Raw genomic sequence first — 23,332 nt, 5'->3', positions numbered from 1 at the left:
GATAACGTTTTTGGCAAATAAAATTTGCAATTAGTTACTTTATATTTATGAACAGCAAACAAAAACTGCAAACTGACTGGCGATTGATGCCGCTTTTCTAGAGATCAATAAATTTCCAGTTTTTTATCTTTGTTGACTTTGAGCTAATACAGAATTCAACCGAACTGGGTACCTCAGATAGATATATATATATATACATATGAGTATATCGACTATATAGCTTTTTCGCACTTATTGAACTTGGTGTTGGGATGACATAGTGTCCTTTGTTTTGGGTCTTTTTCAAAACCTTTTTGCGGTTGCACCGGGTCTATTGACACTGTCACTTGGCAAGCGCGAGTCTCGGAATACGCCCGTCCAATGTATGCCCAAGAAATTGTCACCTTCGATCTGGGGGAGAACCATGATGCCACCAAGGGCCAAGGGCCAAGGGCCAAGATGCACCTGCCAATGTAACGGATTTCAAAATCTGATCTTTTTGGTAACTCTGTGGAATGCAAAGCGTAGCATAATTTCAACAAAAAATGAAAGAAAAAAAGAAAAAAATCGAGAAATACAGAAGAAGAAACAGATTGAATAGCTTCGTGGTTTTGTGGCGGCAAAAGATATAAGAGAAGGCAAAACGCCATCAACAAGATACACGGAACCAAATTAAAGATGAAGAAGCTGAAAGGGAAGGGGGGCTTGGGGGTTGGATGGTGGATGCTGGGGCATTTGTGTGCGAGAGTCTATGTGGATGCCACATAAATTTCTGACTTCATTGTGTGTGCGCTCCGAACTCATTACGTTCACTGGTGTGCGTTAAAGTCCGTATCTGTGTGTGGGGCGGAGCTGCTTAAGGCGCTCATTTGTGAATGAACACACAACACACAGCCGCGAACAAGGCAGCAGCAGCAGCAGCAACAGCAACAGCAACGGCAGATACAGATACGAAGACCATCCCGAAGACCAGACAACAATCGCTCCAGCACTTAATGATCATGAATAAATGGCATTGCCGATGGTGGAGCAAGCGAGACGGCCAGAGCGGGCCTCATAATCACGATCATATAGATCGCGCTCTTAGCCGAAACTCCATCAACCAACAACAACATCAACAACAAAAAACACCAAAAAGACCTAAAGAAAAACACTAAATAAATAAACTAACAAAAATACTTTCCAGGCCCTTCGAGATAAAAAGCCGCAGATTAGTTTCTGTAATTAGATTTGGTCCAGCATTGATTTATGTGAATATTAATGGGACGACAGTTATAAACCGAAATTGAATTTTAATGGCAACCTGTAATGCTGCACGGAAAAAAATCATGTGTTTTATTTTTAGAAAAATCGATTTATTAACAATTATCAAAATATTATGGCCTCAGTTTGTTGTGTTTGATCCAGTTTAAAAAATTATTACATTAATCATTAAAACTTTTTCCTACTTTTGACTTTTTACTATTCTGTTAATAATATTATTATTGTACTATCATAAGATATTAAGCTCATTAAGGTTAACTAAAAAATATATCCACCTAATGCATTACTCATATATCAAGTTAAGATAAGTCTTCTTACCGTGTTTTTGAGTCTCCAAATAGATGAACCGGAAATGCCCAGAACATTCGCTGGCCAAGTGGAGACCACAGAGCCCAGAGTTAGCCACAGCTCTCACAGCTCCTCTTGGCCAACTCGCCGCGGAATCCATGGACAGATGCCAGCCAGATGCCAAAGAGCAGATGGAACGCCATTTTCTGTGCGCCATGGCGCGTCCGCATCCAACAGCGTCTCCGTCTGCTTTTAATTTCTTTTAATGGAAGTTGTTAACATGGCTGCTGCTGCCTCGCCCGGATCGTCTCCACCTCCTCACCGCCTCGATCCTCCTGGTCGGCGGCTGATTTTCGGTTTGGATCCCACCATTCCCACCAACGCCATGGGTTGCGGCTGATTTGCTCTTTTTTTTTGTGTTTCTCTTACTTTTCGTTGGTGTTTCGATCATAAAACTTCGATATGAAACTTGAATTTTTTTTTCTTTTTTTTTTATGCGCTTCCACAGGTTGCGGGCATACGGCTTATGTAATGTGATTTGCGGGTTGGTGAAGGGAGGCTTGGGAGTCGGTTAAGGATGATGTGAAAATGAAAAGACACTTATTTTTTTAATTTAAAATATAAAACGAACAGCTTGTCTTATAGCCATATAAGCTCTTTATGAAAGGTGGAGAAACTTAAGCAGGGGCTTAATTTAGGAAAGACATTTCCCAAGCCAAAGTACCAATTTCGTTATCGAGAACGGAAAATGGCAAATAAGATAGGTGAAACTCTTTTTTAACTGCTAATAGTTTTCTTAACAGTTTTTTAAGCCATATTTACCGTTTAAAAATAATATTACGAACATAAAAATCATAAATAATCTTTATTATATAGAGTATAAAATTGTCGATTCCAATACTAACTTGATAACTATGCCGCTCTCGGTTGGGGTTCATTGAATTTCAGAAGTGCTTTATGGTCACTGAGCTGGCTGTAGCTGCCAAGTTTGTTGCCAAAGTCTTTTGTTTTGGCTGCACAGGTCGCGCGGCTCTGGCATTAGAGAGAATAATAATCATAAGCAGCCCCACATAATTAACAAATAATAATGGCCATAACGCGTGCTTTGGCCCGTCGCACCGGTTTTCTCGGTTATCTCATGTGAAGGTCGTGGTAATTTAATAACTGCTACTAACTAATATTTACGAGAATATTTATATTGTTTATGACCACATTTAAATGGCTGAAACAAAAAGGGCAAAGAGGGCAACCAATTTTAAAACCGATCACAGCCGCTGTTCTCATATCAAGCCAATGCTGATTTCGATTTGATTCCAAGAACCAGGCACTCAATCATGCTGCGAGTTGTGGGACTCTTGTTGTGACTGCGGCGGTTGCTTTTGGCCTCATAGCGTGCGACAAATGCCACTAACGGTTTGAGGTCTCTAATGGATGTTGACATTTACGGCTACCAGGGATCGGAATAGGGATTGGGATTGGGATTGGGATATGTTTTGGCTGTTTAATTCACATAAATCTAAGTGAAATGCCATTGGGGAATTGCTGCCGAGATAGAAATTAGGCAAATGGATGGATGTGCCTCCGGTATTCCTTGGAATTTGCCACTACAAAGGTAAAAGAACAGCCACTGAATGGGCCCAGAGACCAGGAGCAAAAAAGGGGCAGGAGTCGGGGGCTTGTAACATAAACATTCACAGCCAGATCCCAGAGTAACTGGGCATAAAAAGGGTCGCCTCAGTGTGTGTGTGTGTGTGTGTGTTTGTACAAACATTTGTCAACTGGACTCCTTTTGATCCCGACCGGCACGAGAGTCAAAAAGTCGTAAGCGGCATAGTTATCATTGTGCAGTGGGTCCATTGTGCTATCAGCTGGCAGCGATCGATGCGGTTTAAACAGCAGTCGAGCAGTCGAGATCACGGTGAGTAAGCAGTGTCCGTTGGCCCAGAGGAGGGCTGAACAGGAAAGGCATCTCGGCCACATGCGGCGCGTATTTGGCCAACAGTTTTTGCACGAGACAAACCACAAAAATGCACCTAAATGTGCCGAATGTTCCTTCCAAATCAGTACACAAATCAAATGTCGGTAGATATGGCAACATATGCCACTTATTCGCTGGAAAAATAATTTTAACTCTGATAACTGACCTTGTATTTTGGGAATTAAATACCATAAGGTAATATACATTGATTAGATATAAAAATTAAATAACAATCTTATTTAAGTTTAATCCAGTAAATCTCTAACAGACTAGTTATAATTCCAAACAATCTAAAGGGTATCAACCACTTCGGCTAAAGAGGCGACACTCCAGATTTGTTGTTAAACAAATTGCACCGCATTCATAGAAGGAATCCCATGGAGCTTCACTCATGCTCACCGCAAAGCCAAGCGGCAGCACTTACTTAAAATATTAAACAACGCTGAGCCGTTGTTGCGCTCTCGAACATCTGAAGATCCATCCATATTCGAGGAGTTGGAGGAGCTACATAGATCCAGTCCAGCAGACGCAGACGAGTCACATGGATGCCCTCTCAAGTGGCCGTGCAGGCGACAGCCGAAGGGGGATTTTCTCGAAGGGGTGCTCATGGGCTCTCGTATATAAATGTGTATCATGGCGATGGTCAAGTGAAGCGCATGCGTTGATGGACTTGAATTATATGCGACTTAAGCTCTTTGGCTGCTGTTGCTGATGCTGCATCGGCATCCTCGGCAGCCAGTGCCATAAAAATTAAAAGTCATTATGGCCTGGAACAGCATTTAAGCCGTGGCAATGCGAGTGTCTTTCTGAATGTGGGGAAAACGGAGACCAGACCGTGGCACATTCCCACAGTCGGAGAATCCCAGCCACAGTCCCAGTCCCAGTTAAAGATCCCGGGATCGGATCGGATCGGCTCGAGTGTCGCTGGGCTGTCAGAAAGTGCCATGAGACGGCAGCCACATGCGTCCACTTGGAGTGGGTTAATATTTGTTTGCTTTATCATTTTGAATTGACAGCAAAGTGGCGCTTGTTGCTCTTGTTGTTGCTGTTGCTGTTATTGTTATTGCTGTTGCTGTTGTTGTTCCTGCCGATGGACCCAGCGGGCGGGCCGCGTCGAAGGCTCAAGTTGTTTGTTGTCTGCGCGCCGATTATGGAAAGTTGATGACCAACAACAGAACATAAAACACATCATAGGTGAAACATCGAAAGCTGCCTCCACCTACTCTCACTCCTTCTCAAGTGCTTTTGGGTCTTAGAAAATTGCACATTTTTATCTACAAAAAGGGTTTTCAATTTCGAAATGCCAATATAGAGTCAGTACTCCCTTTTTGTTATGCGCCGCTCGTGGCCAAATGCCGCCCAGGCCACAAAAACCGCACGCGGAATGCAGAAACTGCCTGCCGGCAGCCAGGGGTTAAGAAGGCTGGAGGGCGGGGACTGCCGAGCAACACTTCGTTAAGTTGGGGCCAACATCAACGTCAACGCCTGTGCCGGTTAAATAGATTTTCAATACTCTATTCAAGGGGTTAGTGAAATATGCTAAGCAGTTTGTCAGTTACGTTAATACATAGATAGATGTACAGTATATATGTATATACATTATAGCTTAAAAATGTTTTTGCTTATTTAATAAATTCTGGAAAAAATATTTTTTAAATCTTTTATCCTAACCATTTTAACTTACTTAAATATAGAATATACTTATTAAATTAATAATACATAAAAATGTGAAAGGGTATCAATCACTTCGATGCACCATTTATAAAACAGTCCCCTTGTCATTCTTTTTTGGGGTCGCCTTGCGCACTCCTTCGCTTGGCTTTGATCTGCGGATGTTGCAGGCAGGACGGCAGGCAGGCAGTCAGTCAGTCAGAAAGGCAGTCCAGCAGTCAGGGCCCCAGAGGTAGTCACACGAGCCCCATTCCGTCTCATCCTGTCCCCCTGCCACTTCTCTTCCTTTCCGATCCCATCCCATCTCGACGAACTGCAGCAAATTGAAAATTGATTTTTGAGCAGAGCTTGGCGCGCCAAGTTCGCTGCCTAAGTCTTTCGTTTCGTTTCGATTCTTTTGGATGAGTCAAAGTACACGCCGTGAAATTCCCACATAAATTGCGCGCGTTGTCAAATTAAAAATGCCTAATGAGCTGATCGGTCCCTGGCCCAATGCAAAAGAGCTGAAAAATGCATTAGAAGCAGCAGGGACCCGTGGATCGGATCGGATCGGATCGTAGGTCCTATATATATATGTATATATACACCCTTACTTCAGTCGGCGGCGGCGAAATGTATCGTGTTACAAATCACGGCGGGGGAAGCGATGGCAGCGGCAAGAACAAGTTTCGAGTGGAAATGCGTGTAGCGTGCAGCGTGCGAAACACTGCAGAACATGGACACGAATCGGGATCGAGGCGAAAGCCTGATGCTGATGCTGATCTCCTCCCTGGCTGCTGCTCTTGTAAATGTCCATCTAAAAATAGTTGAAGGATTTGGGGGTCACAAGGGGGTCCGGGGACAGCATGGATTTGCCAGCATGAAAAATGGCAACACTTTTGCGCTCATAAAACCTATTTATAAGCCAACATCTCAGCTAGCTACCTAAGTTGGGTCACCAACTCCACCAATATGCCCGGCAGTTTGCAATGCAGTGTGCCACGGCGCAGGCGCAAGCGCGTGAGATCGCCACGCAAGATCAGAAGGTAAACGGGAGGAGGTAGAAATGGTAAGGATGGCAGGCAGCAGCAACAGCAGCAGGAGCCCATGGAACCCGGGTCCAGTCCAGTTTGAAGACGGGACCACACACAAATACAGGCACGCGTTCGCTGACAGAATAAAAATTGTTGCGCTTGTGTTTAACGCGCGAACGCGGCGATATCGCAGCAACAGCAACAGCAACGGCAACGGCAGCATCCTACCTTGTTTCAAACTGGCTCCCTGGACCACGGTGGCTCAGGTTAAAGTGGCAGCAGAGAGATGAGATGATACACTTGTAGAAAATTCAAGAAGATCAAGGGGATACCTAAAGACTAAATAGTTCAAAAGGTGTAAGTTAAGAATAAATTAACTTTTAGGTATTTTAAAATAAAAATCGAAGCTAGAACTATCACATAATTAGAGGATTTCCTAATAAAATAACTTTACTTTGAAAATAAAAAACAGATTAGTTTTTTTCCTTGATTTAAAAAGCTGAATGAAAATGCAAGGCGCGTTGATTTTTTGACAAGTGTAAGGGCAGGGCAGGCAGGCAGCCGGGGCATTGTCGGCTTGCTTAGCTATCACTGAACGATTATCGTGCATTTTAAAATTCTTACGAGTTTTGTGCTGCTGATGCCGATGCTGCTCAGCCTTTGCCTTGCTTTTGCCTTTTATATTGCCCTTTTCTCTGCTGCTCTTTGTTGTGGTTGCTGGGCCAGATTGAAATCACGCATGGGAACCAAGCGCCTTGGCTTTGTCTTGTCTGCAGCAGACTGCAAAAAAAAAAAAAAAAATAAAAAATAAAAGAGAACACAAAAAATTGCGGCATTCTCATCAACAAATTAGGAGTAGGAACTCATGGGGGGGCTTGCTTTAAACACGGTTTTATTAATCATTCTTTTAAATAGTAATTTGTATTTATCAATTTGTTAATTGCATAGTTTACATAGTAGTAACTCTTCATAGCAAATGCCTATATAGAAACTCCTGCTGTCCAGTCGATTATTGCCAACACTTAGGTTCGTAAATATATAGAGGTGTGTATATTCGGATTGAGGCAGATGCATTTTGTTGCTTTTGTGGTCGCCTTGGACAAACATTTGTTCACGATTTCGAAATACATAACTAAATTGCTACACAATTTTTGCTTTGATAATAATTTGATAATGCTATCATAGGTAATATGTTTTATATATATATATCTATATAAATATTCAAATATTTTTATCCATATCCTCTGTGGGCATAACTAGTTAAATAATTGATTTGTTAAGGTTGCATTGTCTACAATGTGGAAGGGTGTTCTTTTTTTGAGTCGGAGTCTATTGTTTCTAGCTTTGTCATTTGCTTTTCGGTTTGTTCATTTTTCAAACATTACAATACTAATTTTCTTGTTTCGGTCTCTCTCTAAATGTACATATAAATATATTCACTTTTTGACAATAACTTTAGCAATAACACACAACATTTGCCTGGTGAGGCTGGTTAATGGTAATAAAGCCAGTCACTAAGAAACGAACGAAAGGAAAGAGTTATGGAAGCAAATAAAGATCGTTAAGCAAATATGGTGTTTGGTCTTTAAGTTTTATAAGGGGCTCAGGGGATGTTCATACATTAATTTTTACTGCAAGTGATAAAATAAATTGCTATGACCGCATTTCCGCGGCAATTAATCCCCGATAAGATACTTTACAAGTCAAGAGCTATATGACTGCTGGTCAATATCAATTCATCGGTGTTAATATCATTGAGGGTAGACAAAGAGAAGTTACAAATATATAAACTGATCAAGAACTAAAGGAGATTTATCCATGACATGAACCGCAAATCAAGTATAAAATTTTCATAGATATTCTAGATAGGTAAATATATATATATTTGTCATATTACCTATAGCCTAGGCTAGTTGTAAGTTAACTTATGAAGAGCTGTCGAAAATGTTCGAGTCTAGTTCAGCGTTTATCTCTAGTAAAAGTTTCAAATTCTGCTTATTTCATTTTAGGTCTTGACACACATTTGTAGTATTCTAGAAAAAAAATAATTTCATTTCATTTCATAATTTAATATTGATTCCACCTAGTTCAACGTGGTGTTCCTTCACTTATTGTGTGTGTGTCTGTGTGGGCTTGGTTCGCACAAAATTGCATAAATCTATTTGATTCATATTTGTTTGTAGACAAGTTTAAAATACTAGACAGTACTTTCGGTTGCAAGTTGCTCGGTCTCTGCGATTTCATCGTTAAAATTCCTGTTCGGTGTTCAGAGTTGTCATGTTTTCATTTGTTTTGTTTTTGGTTGCTATTCTTGTTAAACCTTTAGTTACACAGTTTTCTATAATTTGTTAATTTATTACGAATTAACTAGTTGAAACAGTTGGTAGCAAACATTTATTCGTTTTGTTCTAGTTCTAGAGAAGTAAATTGCCTTTGCCTTTGTTATTCATTTGTGGTTTCTTCGTTTTAATTTTTTTTTTTGTTTGATAACCCTATAAGCTAGCTAGTAATTCAATTTGATATTTTAGACATTTAGTTTCTTGATTTTTCATTACGATTTTGATGTTTCTGGTCTACGTGTACATGACAATTTGTTTCCTTTTTAATATTCTTTGTGTGTCCATATATTTTCTTTCAACTATTATGGGTCACCTCCTTGCCTTTTGTTTTCTAAATGGAGCTGGAGCTTTACAACATATACATTTTTGTTTGTTGTCATTTGTTCTTGTACATAAAGTCAAGTTGGTTTACAATTTGATTTGTTTTATTGCTGTTTGCTGCCGCGAGCTTGCATTCATATATATAAATATTTTGTGTTTTTTTTTTGTTCTTTTTTTTTTGTTTTTTATATATTTCTGGATCACATATTCAAGTAGTTTCAAAATCACATAAAAATCACTCTTACAGTAGCGTATACAAAATACATGTGTCATCTATAAATATATATGTATGTAACGTACATATACTTTTCGATCTGGTTTCTGATTTGATTCCTCACAGTTGAGAGATGGCGTGAAATGGATTTCTTGACATGTTGTAAAATTGCTTTGCATTGGTTGGTTTTGGATTGAGGTTGGCAAACCCGTAAGTCGATAGATAGATAGATAGATATATCCCATGTATATATTCGTAGAGATTTAAAAAGTAAATTAGCAAATCTTTAAACTGTGCCCGGTCGATGAGAGTCAAGGATTATCTGAGAGTTTAGTTTTGGTATTAAACACACCGCATACCATATCTGCGACTCAACAGCTCCATTATAAAACCAATTTACTTATTATTTGTTCTTGTGATTTTTAGTTTTTTTTTTTTTTTGTAGCTTTTGTTTTTGGGTTTTGTGTACACTTTTGTCATAAACTATTAAAGCATTTATAAGTTAACACACATTTGTTATTGTTATGTTTATTAATTTGTATTTCTTGATGATTTGGCTTCTACAAAACACAGTACAAACACACACAGAGATAAAAGCCTTTGCCTTGCGCTTTCCTAGTTAGCTTTGTAATAATATATATATTTTTTTTTGTATTATTTTTTTGAACTTTTTTTTAGTGTTGCTTTTGTTTTCAATAAATGCCTAAGCTGTTTCATTTTCAATACATTCCAAAAACATGTTCATCAATTTAACTCAACTAGCTAACAACACGTTTCAGTTTCAAACAACATTGTCCACAACTACCAATTGATTACGTTTGATAACTTTATTTTTGCAGAAAAAAATACATTGGCTTTTGAAGACGGTTTCTTTTTTACATTAACTCTGGTTAACATTTTTCATTAAACTCTGTTCATTTCGCTGTATCGAGTTACCTTTATTGTTTATGCTTTCTACATCACACTCATCGAATCTGCATTCAAATTTTCCATAAATATATTTTCATATATATATCTATTCATATTCGTTCTTGTACCATCAGCCAAATGCTTGATTTCATATATCTTAAATATTACGTTCTGACATTGACAATTCTTTTTTTTTCATTCTTAATTTTTTTGCTTTTACTAAATTGGAAGCGTCCAGTTGAGACTATGAAAGTAAAATGAAAACTGAAGTCAGCTGCAAAGTAAGTACTTAAAGCACTATATAAATCACAAAATAACCTAATAGAGTATATAAGTAAGTTTGTAATTTTGTGTCTGGCTATTGGCATTGGTTTACAGAGGATTCACCAGCCGAAGCCCAAATAAAAGCAAAGTGTCTTAATAGTGTTTTCGGAAAACAAAATGTACTCTCTCGTTTCATTTAAACGTCTATAATTACTTTTGTGCAGTTTGGAAAATCAAGCAGAATAATTATCTGTCAGTTACATAGATTTTATGACGCTTGTCTTGGCTTTCAGTTGTAGTTTGCTTTCACAAGAAACACATACATATAAAATACAGTTTGAAAATCGGCTTATATAAAATCACTGGTGGTTTTTGTTTGTTTGTTTGTGGTTGTTTGCTGCTCTTATATGCGACAATACATTGTTAAAGATTATTAACTTGTTCAATTTGTTGGTTTCTATAAATTTGTTAATAGTCAATTGCTAAAAGTGTCTAGAAAAATTAATATATTATATATTTATCATATCCTCCAACCAATTACATTATGTAATGGCTTAGTTCTCATAATTCCTTAAGTAATACTAGTGAAAAGTACAATATGACTGAAAGTGTAGCATATTTCAATACAAATATAGAGATACACAAAATATATTAGTGATTAAAAAAAATAAATGTGAGATATTGCAAATTCGTGCAGTTGATTAGATGTAAACACAAGATATATATATATGCCTAAACACAGAAAATATTTTAAACAAAATTAAAAGATTTGGTTACATAAAAGTAGAGTAAAAAATCAAATTTAAAACATTTTTCCTGTATTCGTTTTTGTGAAAAAAATAAACAAATATAAAACTTTATACTTATTTGTTTAGAGCTGCTATCTAATTCAATTAATAGTTTGTGCCTAGTAATTGCTAATATTCATGACGATAATTTGCATAATTTGCATAGATTGGAAATATAAATTATATATTCTTTGCCACATGATCACACATGGGTGGCATGTGGCATCTCCTAATCGATCAAAAGTTTCAACGTTTTGCTTATGACTAAAGTTTGCTTTGTGAGTAGTACCACATTGTCATGCTGTTCGCGTTTTTGATCCCCAAAGATCCATCTGCATTTCGAATATAAATCTCCTTTCATATCCGATTTTCAGCCAAAGGGCCACTTGTGGTCCTGTTGCTGATAAAACATGTTCTAGGTATGGGTTGTTATCACCGGCACCTGACAGTAGGGACACTCGGTGACCGAGCCAGCGCACGTATTGCAGATGGACAGGTGATTGCACGGCTCGAGAGTAACCGTACGATTGTTTTCCTCGCACTTCATACATTTCTTGGCGTTCTCTAAATATAATACTTTGTCGACCTCCTCTAAGTCGGTGCGCAGCTTTGACTATGAAATGAAGCACGGTAAACGAAATTCAAGTGTAAACTAATTTTACAAACTTACCTGCAATTGCTTTAATTTCTGTATGGACAAGTCCCGCAGCTCTGCCGGCAAGTTCAGCTGTATTTGGGCCAGATCATAGCGCTCCTTCCATTCCTGTGCCTCCTCTTTGGCTTTGTCGCGATGTAGTTCAGCGATCTTCAGCTTGCAAACTATGTCCTCGTAGCGTATGTTCATCTTGTGGATCTGAGCATTCTTTGTAAGCAACTCGTTGGTGATGCGTCCTAGGTCAGTGTTATTTTGCGACTGCAGAGATTGCAGACTGAACGCATTCTTGGCCGTATTCAGAGTGTTCTCAAACAGACTATTTCCCACCGAGCTGCTGTTGATATCATCGCGTATAGTATTCAATTCGGATATCCTGACCGAAGGACTGATTGATAAGCCATCGCCAAAACCGGGCGATATAATGCGAGATGGAAAGAAAAGACTGCTATCGTTCTGGGTGGCCGAAAGTGAATTGCTGAGCTTGTTCGAGCCGCCGTAGTTGAAGGCGTCCACGTTGAAGAGATTGGCATGGTTGGTGGGGCTGTAGGTGAGCGAGTTGCTGGGAATGTTGACGGCGAAGCCACCTGAGTTGAAATCTATGCAAATGAAATTAGTATTGGCATTAGCGATTAGTTGGTACACGAGGATAGTTGATGACTTACCGTTAATTGAGTTACTTAGAGTCGTATTAGGAATGTTAATTGGCGCCGAGGAACGTGTTAATAAGCTAGTATTGGCCAGACTCGCCGACAATGAGTTCTCGCGCGGATCGTCCAGTGAGCAAGCTGCTTGCAAAGAGTGAAGACAAATAAATAATTAAGTTTCAAGTTAGGCAAGTGGGGCAGGGCACAAGGCAAGGTGTTTGCTGTCTTAGCGCTGACATTTTATTGTCCACAACCAACATTAGGAGTAAGTGAATTCTGGTGCTTAACTTAGGTGTACACGCATGTCAGGACTCTCGGATACTCACAACGACTGTCCAGGAGTTGTGAGAAACTTAAAAATTTGCTGGAATTTGTTGTGTTTTCCAAAGCATCTACCAACATTTTATTGGTACTATTACCATCAATGCTCAATAACTACGAAGAGAACAAAAACGAGAAGAAAAGATCCAGGATCGCAATGAGAGCAGGCCAGAGGATTGTATGGTTTGGTGAAGGGGTCTTAAGCAGTTAGCAGGATTAGAGCGACGAACGATGTGTGGTAGTATGTTTGGTATTATTAGGAAATGCTCATCGATGGCTCGAATTTAGATGTGTGTTATTGGTTCGGTAATACGTACATTATCGCCCCTTTGGAACGCATCCTGAGCCTTTAGGTCAGGCAAGGCATTGGAAAAAAGCTCACTCAGGGATACATCGTGATCACGCATCTTCTCCTCGGCAAATGAGCCAACTTTATTTGAATTGGGAATGGTAACATGAGCAAACAACACCGAGCAGCAAGCGAACATTGATTGATGCATTGATTTTTAAAGGGTTCATTATGTTTACAGTAGTTTGAAACAGATTTGCAGGTTGATTGATGAGGCGAGTAAGAAACAAACATAGAGTTAAAACAGAAAGATCATAACTTGGCCCTACACAATTCCCTACGGCAACTGGTTGTGGAGCACAGCGCTGAAAGCTGGGGATTAGCGATTACTGTAGAGACTCTTCTGTACTTACGTTCCACATGGGCAAAGGCGCAGAAAACGCTGCGCGGACAGTAGCCAGCCTGTTGTACATCGTTGCACTTGGTCGACTTGTAGATCTCCGGATGAAACTGCTGCTCGGTGCGTGTGTGGCAGTATTGGCAGTTGTCCCCGGCCTCGCAGTTACCCGGTTCTCCCCATTCCTCGCCGTGCTTCACATTGGGGCAAGGAGTCGATCTGGAAGGGAGGTTAAGACTTGGTAACATCTGGCACCTTGTTGTTCTTTTGGAAGCATCTTACCTGTACTTGTACTTCCTGGGCGAGCGACGCTTGTCCTTACTATTGTGGTACTGTGGACAAGCATATCCTTGACGGCACAAACGCGGTGGGCGCTTGCATGGCTCTGTCTTGTAGTTGGCCAGCACATAGTTGGTGTCCTGCCACTTCGGGTCCTCGTTCATCAGATTGCGCTCTTTATCCAGGGCATTCAGAGCATTAGTACTGTCCAGGGTAGTCTCTGCGTTTTGCAGAGTCTCCAGCTCTTTGATGTCATAAACCGGTGGGCGCTGGTCCTGCATGCCGTGGGCAAAAGCGCAGTGTAGTCCGTTCTTGACGCAGTATCCTCGACTATCGGTGTCGTGGACGCACATGCATGTCTTGTAGTAGCGCAAATGATAGCGTCTTTCGGTGTCCCCAGCAGTGCGGTGTAAAAAAGGGCATCTAAATAAAGAAAGGATGGGGGTTTAGTGACGTCAAAGCAGGCTGTAACTATAAACTACAGCTTTAAAGTCGACTATGAGATACCCTAGACGACTTTTGTATGCGATTTCCATCTGCACTAGAAACAGATTCTTTTCTTTTGATGTTATAGATTTAAAGTTATTTTATAAAATATGTAGTTTATTTTCAAAAAATTCTGCGTTGAGTCACTTTTGTACTTTATAGAACTAAATTTGGAATCAATACATATGCACATGACGCTCTTTTGCATAAAACGATATTACCCTTTCTACCCTGTAAGTAACGAGACTACAAAAATAAATAGATAGAATAGGGGTCAGAGGTCGGGCCTTGAGTCTGGGTCATAAACTCCGACTGTGTTGGTATTGTTGTTGTCGCTATATCGTGCAGAACGTAATTGCGTATTACTTTTAGCCCGTTCTTGCGCTTCTTAAAGCTTTTCTCCAAAGCTCGTCAGGCACAATAACTGTACATTTCGAAGCTGCCGGGGGAAAAATCAAAATAAACGAAGAAGAAAACACGCAAAAGCGAAACGCAATAAAAACAATGACGCACACACTTGTAGATGTGAGCCTATGTGTGTGTATGTATACGACAAAAGAGCAACAACCACCACCACCACCACAACGGCAAAACGGATGCTGATAAGAATTTGCTAGCTGGAATCACTTTCACTTTTGCACGGTGGTGGCCTCGCCTATACACCCAAACACACCTCCCCACACCCACACCAACATACGCATATACAATTTCACTTTTAGCTTTCCAGACGACGCCGAGCCCCCGCACACACCCGCACCGTAGTTTTTGTTTGTAAACACGAAGACAAGAGATACACACACATCGCGAAGGAACGAGAGCGTAAAGAGGAAACGAAAAAATACTACGTCGTTCGCTATTGCTGTCTCATCTTCATCCTCCATGGATTTCATCAGGAATTGGGAATACAAGATTTCAAGATCTTTGTGAATATATACTCACTCATCTCCTTCGGGACATATTCCAGTGGTTTCATCATATTTGGTGCAATAATTATCAGCGCTATAGTTGAAAGTTCCATCGCGTTTTCGCACTGGGCGACGCCGACGCTGGTTTTGAAAATGCCAATTGAAACAGACGAAGGGGCGATGTTGGTTGCACTTGTGCTGCAAAAAGGACAGGCACTGCTCCACGCGGAACTCCTTCAGGTAGCTGAAATTGTGGCGGCAAAAGTTGTGGTTCACTTTGTATATTCTAAGCACTTATTTTCAAGTATTTACGTGTAGTGATTGGGTTTTTCCTGCTGCGAGGAAAGCAGCAGCTTGTTCGTTTCGTTTGCCAACATCGTTTAGTGAGGCCAGATAGTGATGTTGCTTTCCCGCATGCCCTCAACGACCCATGGATTTGGGGGAGGGGATATGTTATCGATATTGTGATAGCAATGACTTTATTTTTTAATTTTAGTTGCACTTTTAGCAAGATGTTATATTTTTAAATAAGGTGTTAAAAATTGCCTGCTTACGTTAGGTATGCATATATTGACTATCGCCACTTTTGGGAACTAAGAGCATTGTTTAGCTAAGACTCGCACCAATATGGTCTAATTTGGCGCGAGAATTTGAATGAATAACAAAAAAATGTTTCGAACTTCTAAAAAACTGTATCAATAAAAATTAAACATTATATTAATTGTGTTTATACTTAATATATTTTAAATTTTGATCGATCAAAACAAATACTTAAAAATCATAAAAAAAAAAAAAAAAAAAAAATTAAGAAAATGCAAATCTTTGAATCTAGAATAAAATAAAAAAAATTCTAGTTAATTATAAGTAAGTCATTAGTCAAATGGTATGGGTATATAGGTATTGATTTTATCCGTCTGACGCTGCGAAATGCACTCGCTTATCCAGACAATGTTGCGGCACTCTAGGTGCTTGAGTTTGATGAAGGAGTAGAAGATTCCAAAGTGGAACTGCTGCAGAAAGGCATGGACATTCTTCTTAGCCTCCAACATAAGGAAGCGGTCTTCTAATGTGATTATTCCGTCGGTGTCCCGCTCGAAATTGTCAAACATTCTGCCATATCCCTCGTACAAATTGCATAACTCCCGAATTTTATCCCGTTCATTCAAAGTGGACATGGTGTCTAAGGCCGCCTTGGACAAAAAGCCACAGGAGGGGAACATCTTTAGTCGATTCTTTGGACTGGTTAAGGCGAAATTAGTTAATTTTTCTTTGCAAATTAGAAGAAAAGAAACCCACCTGATATCACTGCCGATTGCATTCATCGCTATAGTGATAGCCCGACGATCCGCCTCGAAGGACAAAAGTTTTGACATCACGTCGGCTGTATTACCTCCTAGCTTATTGCAATAGGCATAGAAGTTCTCCAGATAAGCCTTGTATAGGGTGGCCCGTATAATCTCCACGTCGATGGAGCGCAGTGCCTCCAAGGGCAGATCGGGTGGAACAAACTGAGCAATTGGCGTATCTATAAGCACGGCGTCGAAAAGTTCCGAAGAGTTTGTGGCCACTTCGATGGCTCCCAGTTGGTCGAAGAATCCCAACGGATGACACATACTCAACAAACGTTTCATGGATCGATGGTTATTGAGGCCAGCGACCAGCAGGGCCACGTTATCTATCATAAAGGGATATCGAAGGTATTCCATAAATGTGGTTAGTGGTTCCGTTGAATGACTGCGTATATAATAGTACTGCTGTAGCAGTCTATCCCTCAGGCACTTATCGATCACCTCCACAGACGGCTTCGAACTGTCACTTCCAAAGATGACGCCATAGTCCGTACCCTGTATGCTTATCATCACATCCTCAAGAGAATCGCATTGGGTGAGGTTCAAATAGTCGGAGTGCTTCAGCATTCCGTTCTTAAAGCCCCGCGTTATGGCCTCTAGATAGCCCCATTCAGCGTTGTAGAACATTGACATATTTTATTTTTTGTTATTTAGAGTTATTACTTATAGGAGTTCACATAAGTCAACGAAGAATGAAAGATATGTCTCAGAATATATGTTTTGGAATCGGAATTGAAGCAAAATTGAAAGCAAGTTTAATGCAAAGATACATAGCTTGGTACTAAAATATAATTTATATAAAACGAAATCTTCATTTGAATTTCAAATTACGCCATCTGGTAGATTGCCCTATAGAGGTTCAACTTAAGTCCGCTAGATGGCTTAACTGCATACATAGGGCTGCCATTTGTTTATCCTTTTGACGATGTGGCAGCTTCCTAACCGGTTAAAACAAACTTAAATTTGAATTCGAATTTATGTTCTGTTGATTAATTTTTTTCTTATTTAATAGCCTGAAATATCTTTGGAGATACATAAGTTCAAGCTAATGACTTAGGCTAAGATTTATTAATATTACTAATGATCACACAGTTGCATTTTTATCACTCATTCTAGGAATTCCTGCACATGCGCCTGGCGAGATGCTGGAGGGGATTTACCTGTTGCTCTTGGCCACTTGTTTACTAGCTGTCCAGTGTTTGTTTATTCAGTCAACTAGCTGCGCTCGAGCCAACAGCATTCTTACTTACAAGTTTATTACAATATATTTTGGCCTTTCATCTCAAACAAATAAACATGTGAAATTTCACGTTGTGACTTTGCCTTTAATATTGCGCCGCTTTTGGCATCACCTTGTTAGCCTGAGCCGCGTGTGCATCGCATAAATGTGGCAGTAAAACGACAATTATTATTCCGCCAAGCCATTTAATTGCCCATCAGAGGGGTGTCAATGCGGACAGAGACAAATCCTCACGTTCGGTTATCATCAAACTAAGCTAATTTCGCCTGGCAGATGAATAATGGAAATGTCACATTTGATCTTTGGTGTTAGGTTGTGAAGGTACAAGGGAAAACTATGACTTTTATGGTAAGAAATGTATAGAATGTGGAATGTTATTTAATAATTATTAATGTGGTAAAGTGTATTATAAAATAATAATAACATTTTGGATGAACTAATAGATTCTCAGGGGTATAACTTAGCTTAGCCTTAGCTATTAAGGTGCTTTTATCACATTAAGATTTGATTGGCAAGTTCTTAAAAATATAAATTTCTTTCCTCTGCCCAGATGTTTCATTTCTTAAATTAAACTTTTGTGTGCTTTACGGGGTCAAATACTTCTAGTGAATTTCGAAATTTTCAATTGATTTTCAGGTCAATGGAAAATGCTTAAGTCACGAGTGCCACCTGTTACTTTCGGGGCATATACTTAGACAGCCAAGTCAACTGGCAGGAATCAGCCGATATGGGCAATAAATTAGATCACATTATATAGTTATTTATAATTCTGGCACTTGTCATGTCAGGGGCTCGTCACTTTTGGTAAACTTTCCATGCGAAAAGGCTTAGGCTGCGGTCGTTCTTTGTCCACCAACTGATATCCCTGGACAAATGCCCACCCAAATTTTTAGATGGACAAGTGACAGCTGAAATGCGTTTCCAACACATACAACTTTCAGCCGAAACAGAAATCATTGTGTGGGAAGTGTTTTTCTTTTTCCTTTGCATTGGCGAAAACATTTCCACGGAAGCTGAGGGGTAAATACATTTCTCGGATTGATGATGATGAATGGAGGAAGTGTTTGGATAAAAATAGAATCATTGTTGGATAAGAAAGTATTGAGATTTCATTGGTATGTTAAATAATTGAGTAGAAGATAATTAGAGGGACAACTTTCCTCCATCGCGACTGTTCTTAGCCGTGGCTGTTTTTGAGTAGATAGCCCTGTAAATATAGTAGCCAACAGCTGCATGAACGGCAACGACTGTGCAGATGGCCGAAATGATGTCCGCATCAATGTGTTCGAAACTCTTCAGTACCACAAACTTCAAAGCAAAGAAGGTGGCTATGGGGAAGACTATGATCAGGAAGCAATAGGACATCAGCAGTAGGACAATAAACACAGGGCCATGTATCTGGATTTGTGGTGGCACTTCAACCTCCCACTCCGACCAAACCTCCAACTGATCCATGCGCGAAAACTCCTGTATGAAGATTCGGTGTAATATATATCCTGTGATCAGGACATGCATCACTATCACTGTAGCCACGCCAGATCCAACTGCCACATTGGTATCACTGTTCCCGTAAAGCGGTTCCATAACCAAGAACTTAAAGCCGCTGAAGATCACCATGGGAAAGAAGAGGAAAATGGTCAGGCAGAGCAGCAGCTGCTGCATTCGTCCTAGGATATACTGGGCTCGTAATTTCTGTTGAACAATGATGAAGGTTTAGTACTGGTTAATGGCTACTCTTTCAATCTGCTGACCTTGACATTTGAGTCCCTTTCCGCTATGTTTAAGTCCGTTGAGTAGTGAGGATCAGTCGAAGGACTGACCTCCGCTCTATTAGGATATACCTTGCGAAGCTTGGCAAACATCTTAGTTTGGCTTTATTTCATTAAGGAAAGCTTAAGCAAAGCCTACTTTAAAAGAGTTTCTTCGAGGTTATAAAGATGTGACCAGGTTTTAAAATATACCAAATATAGTTCCCGAAGACTATAGTATTTAGGGATTCCCATAGATTATAAGTATTTATTACAAAGATAATATATATAAAAATATATATATAAAATTCCCACATTCGTTTATATTTAAACTTTATTTAGCCTAATTATTTCCCATAAAACTTGGCATACCAAAACACCGTTTAAGCTGTGTCATTTAAGGGGCATTAAGGAATCAGCAAACATCCAATTTTAGCCTAAAATAAAGATTGCCACCATGCGAGGCAGAAATATCTGGTCGCATGACCGCGCGACAAGACAATATAGTAATTAGCCTTAACTTAACCACCGCTCAGTAGCCAGAAAAAGAACTTCTGCAGATTAGATAGTCGTAATTAGCCAGACGAAGGAGTCCGTGAGAGCAGAGTACAGTCTTTTCCACCTGACCGATAAAGTTCTCAAATCAACGTCGTGATTTTTATGGACACACTCGACTCAAACACCGCGCCCTCGATTTATGGCCAAAAGATTATTTCTAGGTCAGCTGACTGCGAGGGGTGCGGGTGTTCCCCCAATCGAAATCATGAGTAAATTCGCTTGCAATTCATAAATTTTGCCCACTACAAATCAAGTGTCGGAATTTCTATTTCTTTTTCTATCATTAATGATTTTGTTGTCAAATTTTCATAAATTATTTTCCATATATTATTAAATTTATTTTAAAAGATGAGCAAAGTTGGTGGTCAATCAAATTGATATACTTTAAGTACAGTAAGCACTCAAAGTAGTTTTCCTTAAGCATCAATTTCCTGTAAAATTCCACTTAAAGAAATTACTCATTAGAAGAGCATTTGAGTGCATAAACATTTAATGAGCATATAGATTAGCCTAGATTACCATACCTGAACTTCGTTTTAAATTTATAATCTTATCTTTATGTTCCTTCATATTACTCATACGCAACGTTGGCCCATTGATTTGAATGAAGAGCAGACTTACTAAAAATAAAGCAATAATATTTATCAAAAGGGGACTTTTGGGCCTTGGGCTTATCCAAAATTCACTTGACTTCCCTGTGAATCATTTGAGGTTTTTACAATCCGTTGTTATCAGTCTCAAGCAGCTAAATTTGTTCTAGATCCTAAAAATATTCCTTCAGACGATAAATAAGACGCCATATTTGTGTTTTGGTAATTTGTATGGTTATCCGATCAGCTTGTTCCCATGGCGTTGCCAAGGGCTAGCACGGCATACTAAAATAGATTGCTCAGCTCTTGTCTTGGCCATACTTTATGGTCTGCCAGAGAAACTGGCCACCATCCAAATAGCCAACAGCTGTGATCACCAGGAGGTGGTAAAGGCGTGAAAATAATGAAAATAATGAGAATTATGCCAAGTTCATATATAGGTATCGGGTCAATATACGAAAACACCAAATCGACAGGTTGACAAGTGGGTCTCGGATAGCTCATTAGCGAGTGTGTGGGGCCTGGTGGTCATGCAAATTGCACGATTGCTAATGGTGAAACTATTTGCAATTCAACTCCCGCCGGGTGAATCCTCTTGCCCGGGATCCTTCCGGTTCAATTCAACGATGAGTGTCCTTGAACCGAAGCTGTTTTACTTATTATGCATGTATGCATCGGTTTGCAGCTCACTTGTACGCATATGTGCATGGCAATTATGGTAATTGCCCTGTCTGGGGCATCCGCTTCCCGTTGGCGTCCGTTCGTTTGTTTGCTACCACCTCTAACTAGTCTATACACCCAGTCAACCACCCACCACATCCTGCCTGACCTTGACTGCAGTTTCTTCCCCCACATTTTTTTTTTCTTTAAGCAGCCACCAGGACTTGCACTAACCTTGACAAACACGTTGACCGTCGCTTGAGAGTTGACCAAGTTTTATTGGTTTCCTTTGAGTGCAGCGGAAAGTTTTTCCCACATATTGAAGCGTGGCAGTGGGCAGGGGATTCCTATTCTTTGTGGCCATCGATTTCCAATTAAAAGTACCTCTTCTTCGAAGTACCTCTGGAAGTGTCTTGAATGCTGTGCTCACTGTTGATACTGTAATTCAGTTGTTGGGGCTCCATTAAGCATTATCCGATTTGCATACAAGGGAATTGTTTAGCTAGGGGATTTAAAGGGATTTTAAAATCCGCATCCATCAGCCAGGAGTGGCGGTCAATGCTCTCTCTTTCTCTCTATCTCTCTCTCTCTCTCTTTGGTATCAAATGTATCCTTCGGATGTTGCGGCAGGTCGGTTACATCAATTTCGGGCAATCAACATAAATTTATTGCCACTCTGAGAGCGCTCAACTTTGAACCGAATTTCGGCTCTAAACTATTTGGTTGACCTCTCTGCTTCTGACCCTGGAAAATCTCTCAGCTTTCTTGGATAGAAATAACGGTCAACAGACGACAGAGCTCGAAATAACTTTGGGTGACATGTGATGGATGATTGCTTGTCCTCACTTTGATTGCTATTGTCCTCCGTCCGGGGTCAAAGTGGGCCGTAAAACAACAGGATGGCCCTCCTAATGAGCGTGTTAATGAGCTGCTGGATAAGATAATAGAAATTTCTGCCGGGTTCAACTTCCTTGCAGTGTCAGCTGAGCACATCAAATAATACGGCCATAAATAAGAGAAACTAACTTAATTAAATGTACTAGGGGATAATGTATAGGTAGGCATTAAAACTAGTTCCAATAAGAAGATAATAAATAAAGGTAAAGCTTTTACTTTTCCACAGACTAAAAGACATTTTATCTATATTTATTATTAAATATTTTAGTAGATAAACAAATAAAGAGGAAATTACGTAGATTGCTGGTATGAATATGCTTTACTTTTGTTTAAGATACAATATTTGATATTTGCTTATTAGGGAAACATATATCCTGTCTAATAGAACGCTCTTCTAGATAACCCAATCACAATCCAAAGTCTAGACCTGATCAAACACTTCTAGTTCAGCGCACATCATATTGTTGGTCAGGTGTGGCCTGACTATATAAATTTCTGGAAGCCCATTTTGGCCAAGATAAGTCAATGTCAACTGTCGTAAATTTGTTTCTGCACTTGTTGCTAATATTTGCGCACGAATCTGTCAACAGAAAATCGCGCTGAGTCAACAGTAGTCATGCGCCAGCTAAAGATCCAGATTCAGATACAGATACAGGTAAAGCTACAGATACTGCTCCAGATATATATACATATACATATTTGTAAACAGATAGGGGTGTGACAGTCGCGAGTCTGAATTTATGGATAGCTTTGTTGACCAGCGTGACAGGGGAGCCATCAGATGTCTCCCGGATTCTTACGACAGTTTGCCATAAGCCAAAGCCAAAGCACAGTCGATGTCATAATCTTTCCGGCATTTCCTGAGTTTAACCCACAATTTTTCTTATAGCAAATATTATCCATTTGTGTTTAAGCTAGTGTAAAATAGACTAACCAATAGTAAATTTTTTGCATATTTATCGTCATAAAACTGGGCTAAGACCTTAATTCCACGGGTTGATGGCTCATTAACATTAAAGTGACCGCTAAGTCACAAGGGGAAATTGCACACTCCAGATAAGTTTGGATTAGGGGCTTTTGGCTTGTGGCTAGCAAACTAATTAGGGACAGTTCGACGCCTTACTGGCCATTAACGTCACACAATATCAGCTGATATCGGCAGGAAAGACTTGAGATTCGGTTAGTACTTGGAAGTACTAAACGAAAGGCAATAAACGAAAGTAACTTAGGGTTGAGTTTGTAATCACTTAAGTTACTTTGTCTCTATAATTGCTAATATTATCTGAT

At 39.7% G+C, this 23,332-nt stretch overlaps 3 protein-coding genes across 4 annotated transcripts; all 3 read right to left on the bottom strand.

Annotated features, from left to right (window-relative positions):
- Positions 1 to 7,069: 7,069 nt before the first annotated feature.
- LOC108115669 (RING finger protein unkempt) lies at positions 7,070 to 15,412 on the bottom strand. Of its 2 annotated transcripts, XM_017227232.2 has the most exons (9): positions 15,316 to 15,412; positions 15,038 to 15,247; positions 13,616 to 14,035; positions 13,350 to 13,552; positions 12,965 to 13,077; positions 12,653 to 12,761; positions 12,345 to 12,467; positions 11,698 to 12,278; positions 7,070 to 11,640 (listed from the first exon to the last, which is right to left on the bottom strand). In XM_017227232.2, exons 1-9 carry the CDS (start codon positions 15,378 to 15,380, stop codon positions 11,443 to 11,445), a joined length of 2,022 nt encoding a protein of 673 aa, XP_017082721.1. In that variant the 5' UTR covers positions 15,381 to 15,412; the 3' UTR covers positions 7,070 to 11,442. The 2 variants fall into 2 exon arrangements, with proteins under 2 accessions (XP_017082721.1, XP_017082722.1); XM_017227233.2 differs by lacking the exons at positions 12,653 to 12,761; positions 12,965 to 13,077.
- A 391-nt stretch (positions 15,413 to 15,803) lies between these two features.
- On the bottom strand, positions 15,804 to 17,092 carry LOC108115589 (probable V-type proton ATPase subunit d 2). Its single transcript, XM_017227102.2, has 2 exons — positions 16,300 to 17,092; positions 15,804 to 16,242 (listed from the first exon to the last, which is right to left on the bottom strand). The coding sequence occupies exons 1-2, from the start codon at positions 16,983 to 16,985 to the stop codon at positions 15,876 to 15,878; spliced, it is 1,053 nt and encodes a 350-aa protein (XP_017082591.2). The 5' UTR covers positions 16,986 to 17,092; the 3' UTR covers positions 15,804 to 15,875.
- Positions 17,093 to 18,550: 1,458 nt separating this feature from the next.
- On the bottom strand, positions 18,551 to 19,466 carry LOC108115599. Its single transcript, XM_017227125.2, has 2 exons — positions 19,344 to 19,466; positions 18,551 to 19,284 (listed from the first exon to the last, which is right to left on the bottom strand). The coding sequence occupies exons 1-2, from the start codon at positions 19,452 to 19,454 to the stop codon at positions 18,736 to 18,738; spliced, it is 660 nt and encodes a 219-aa protein (XP_017082614.1). The 5' UTR covers positions 19,455 to 19,466; the 3' UTR covers positions 18,551 to 18,735.
- Positions 19,467 to 23,332: the final 3,866 nt, after the last annotated feature.

This window comes from Drosophila eugracilis, unplaced genomic scaffold (genome assembly GCF_018153835.1).
Source record: "Drosophila eugracilis isolate 14026-0451.02 unplaced genomic scaffold, ASM1815383v1 contig_75, whole genome shotgun sequence".
NCBI classification, from domain to species: Eukaryota; Metazoa; Arthropoda; class Insecta; order Diptera; family Drosophilidae; genus Drosophila; species Drosophila eugracilis.
Note: the sequence above shows the minus strand (reverse complement) of the source record. Positions and strands in the feature narration are given on the sequence as shown.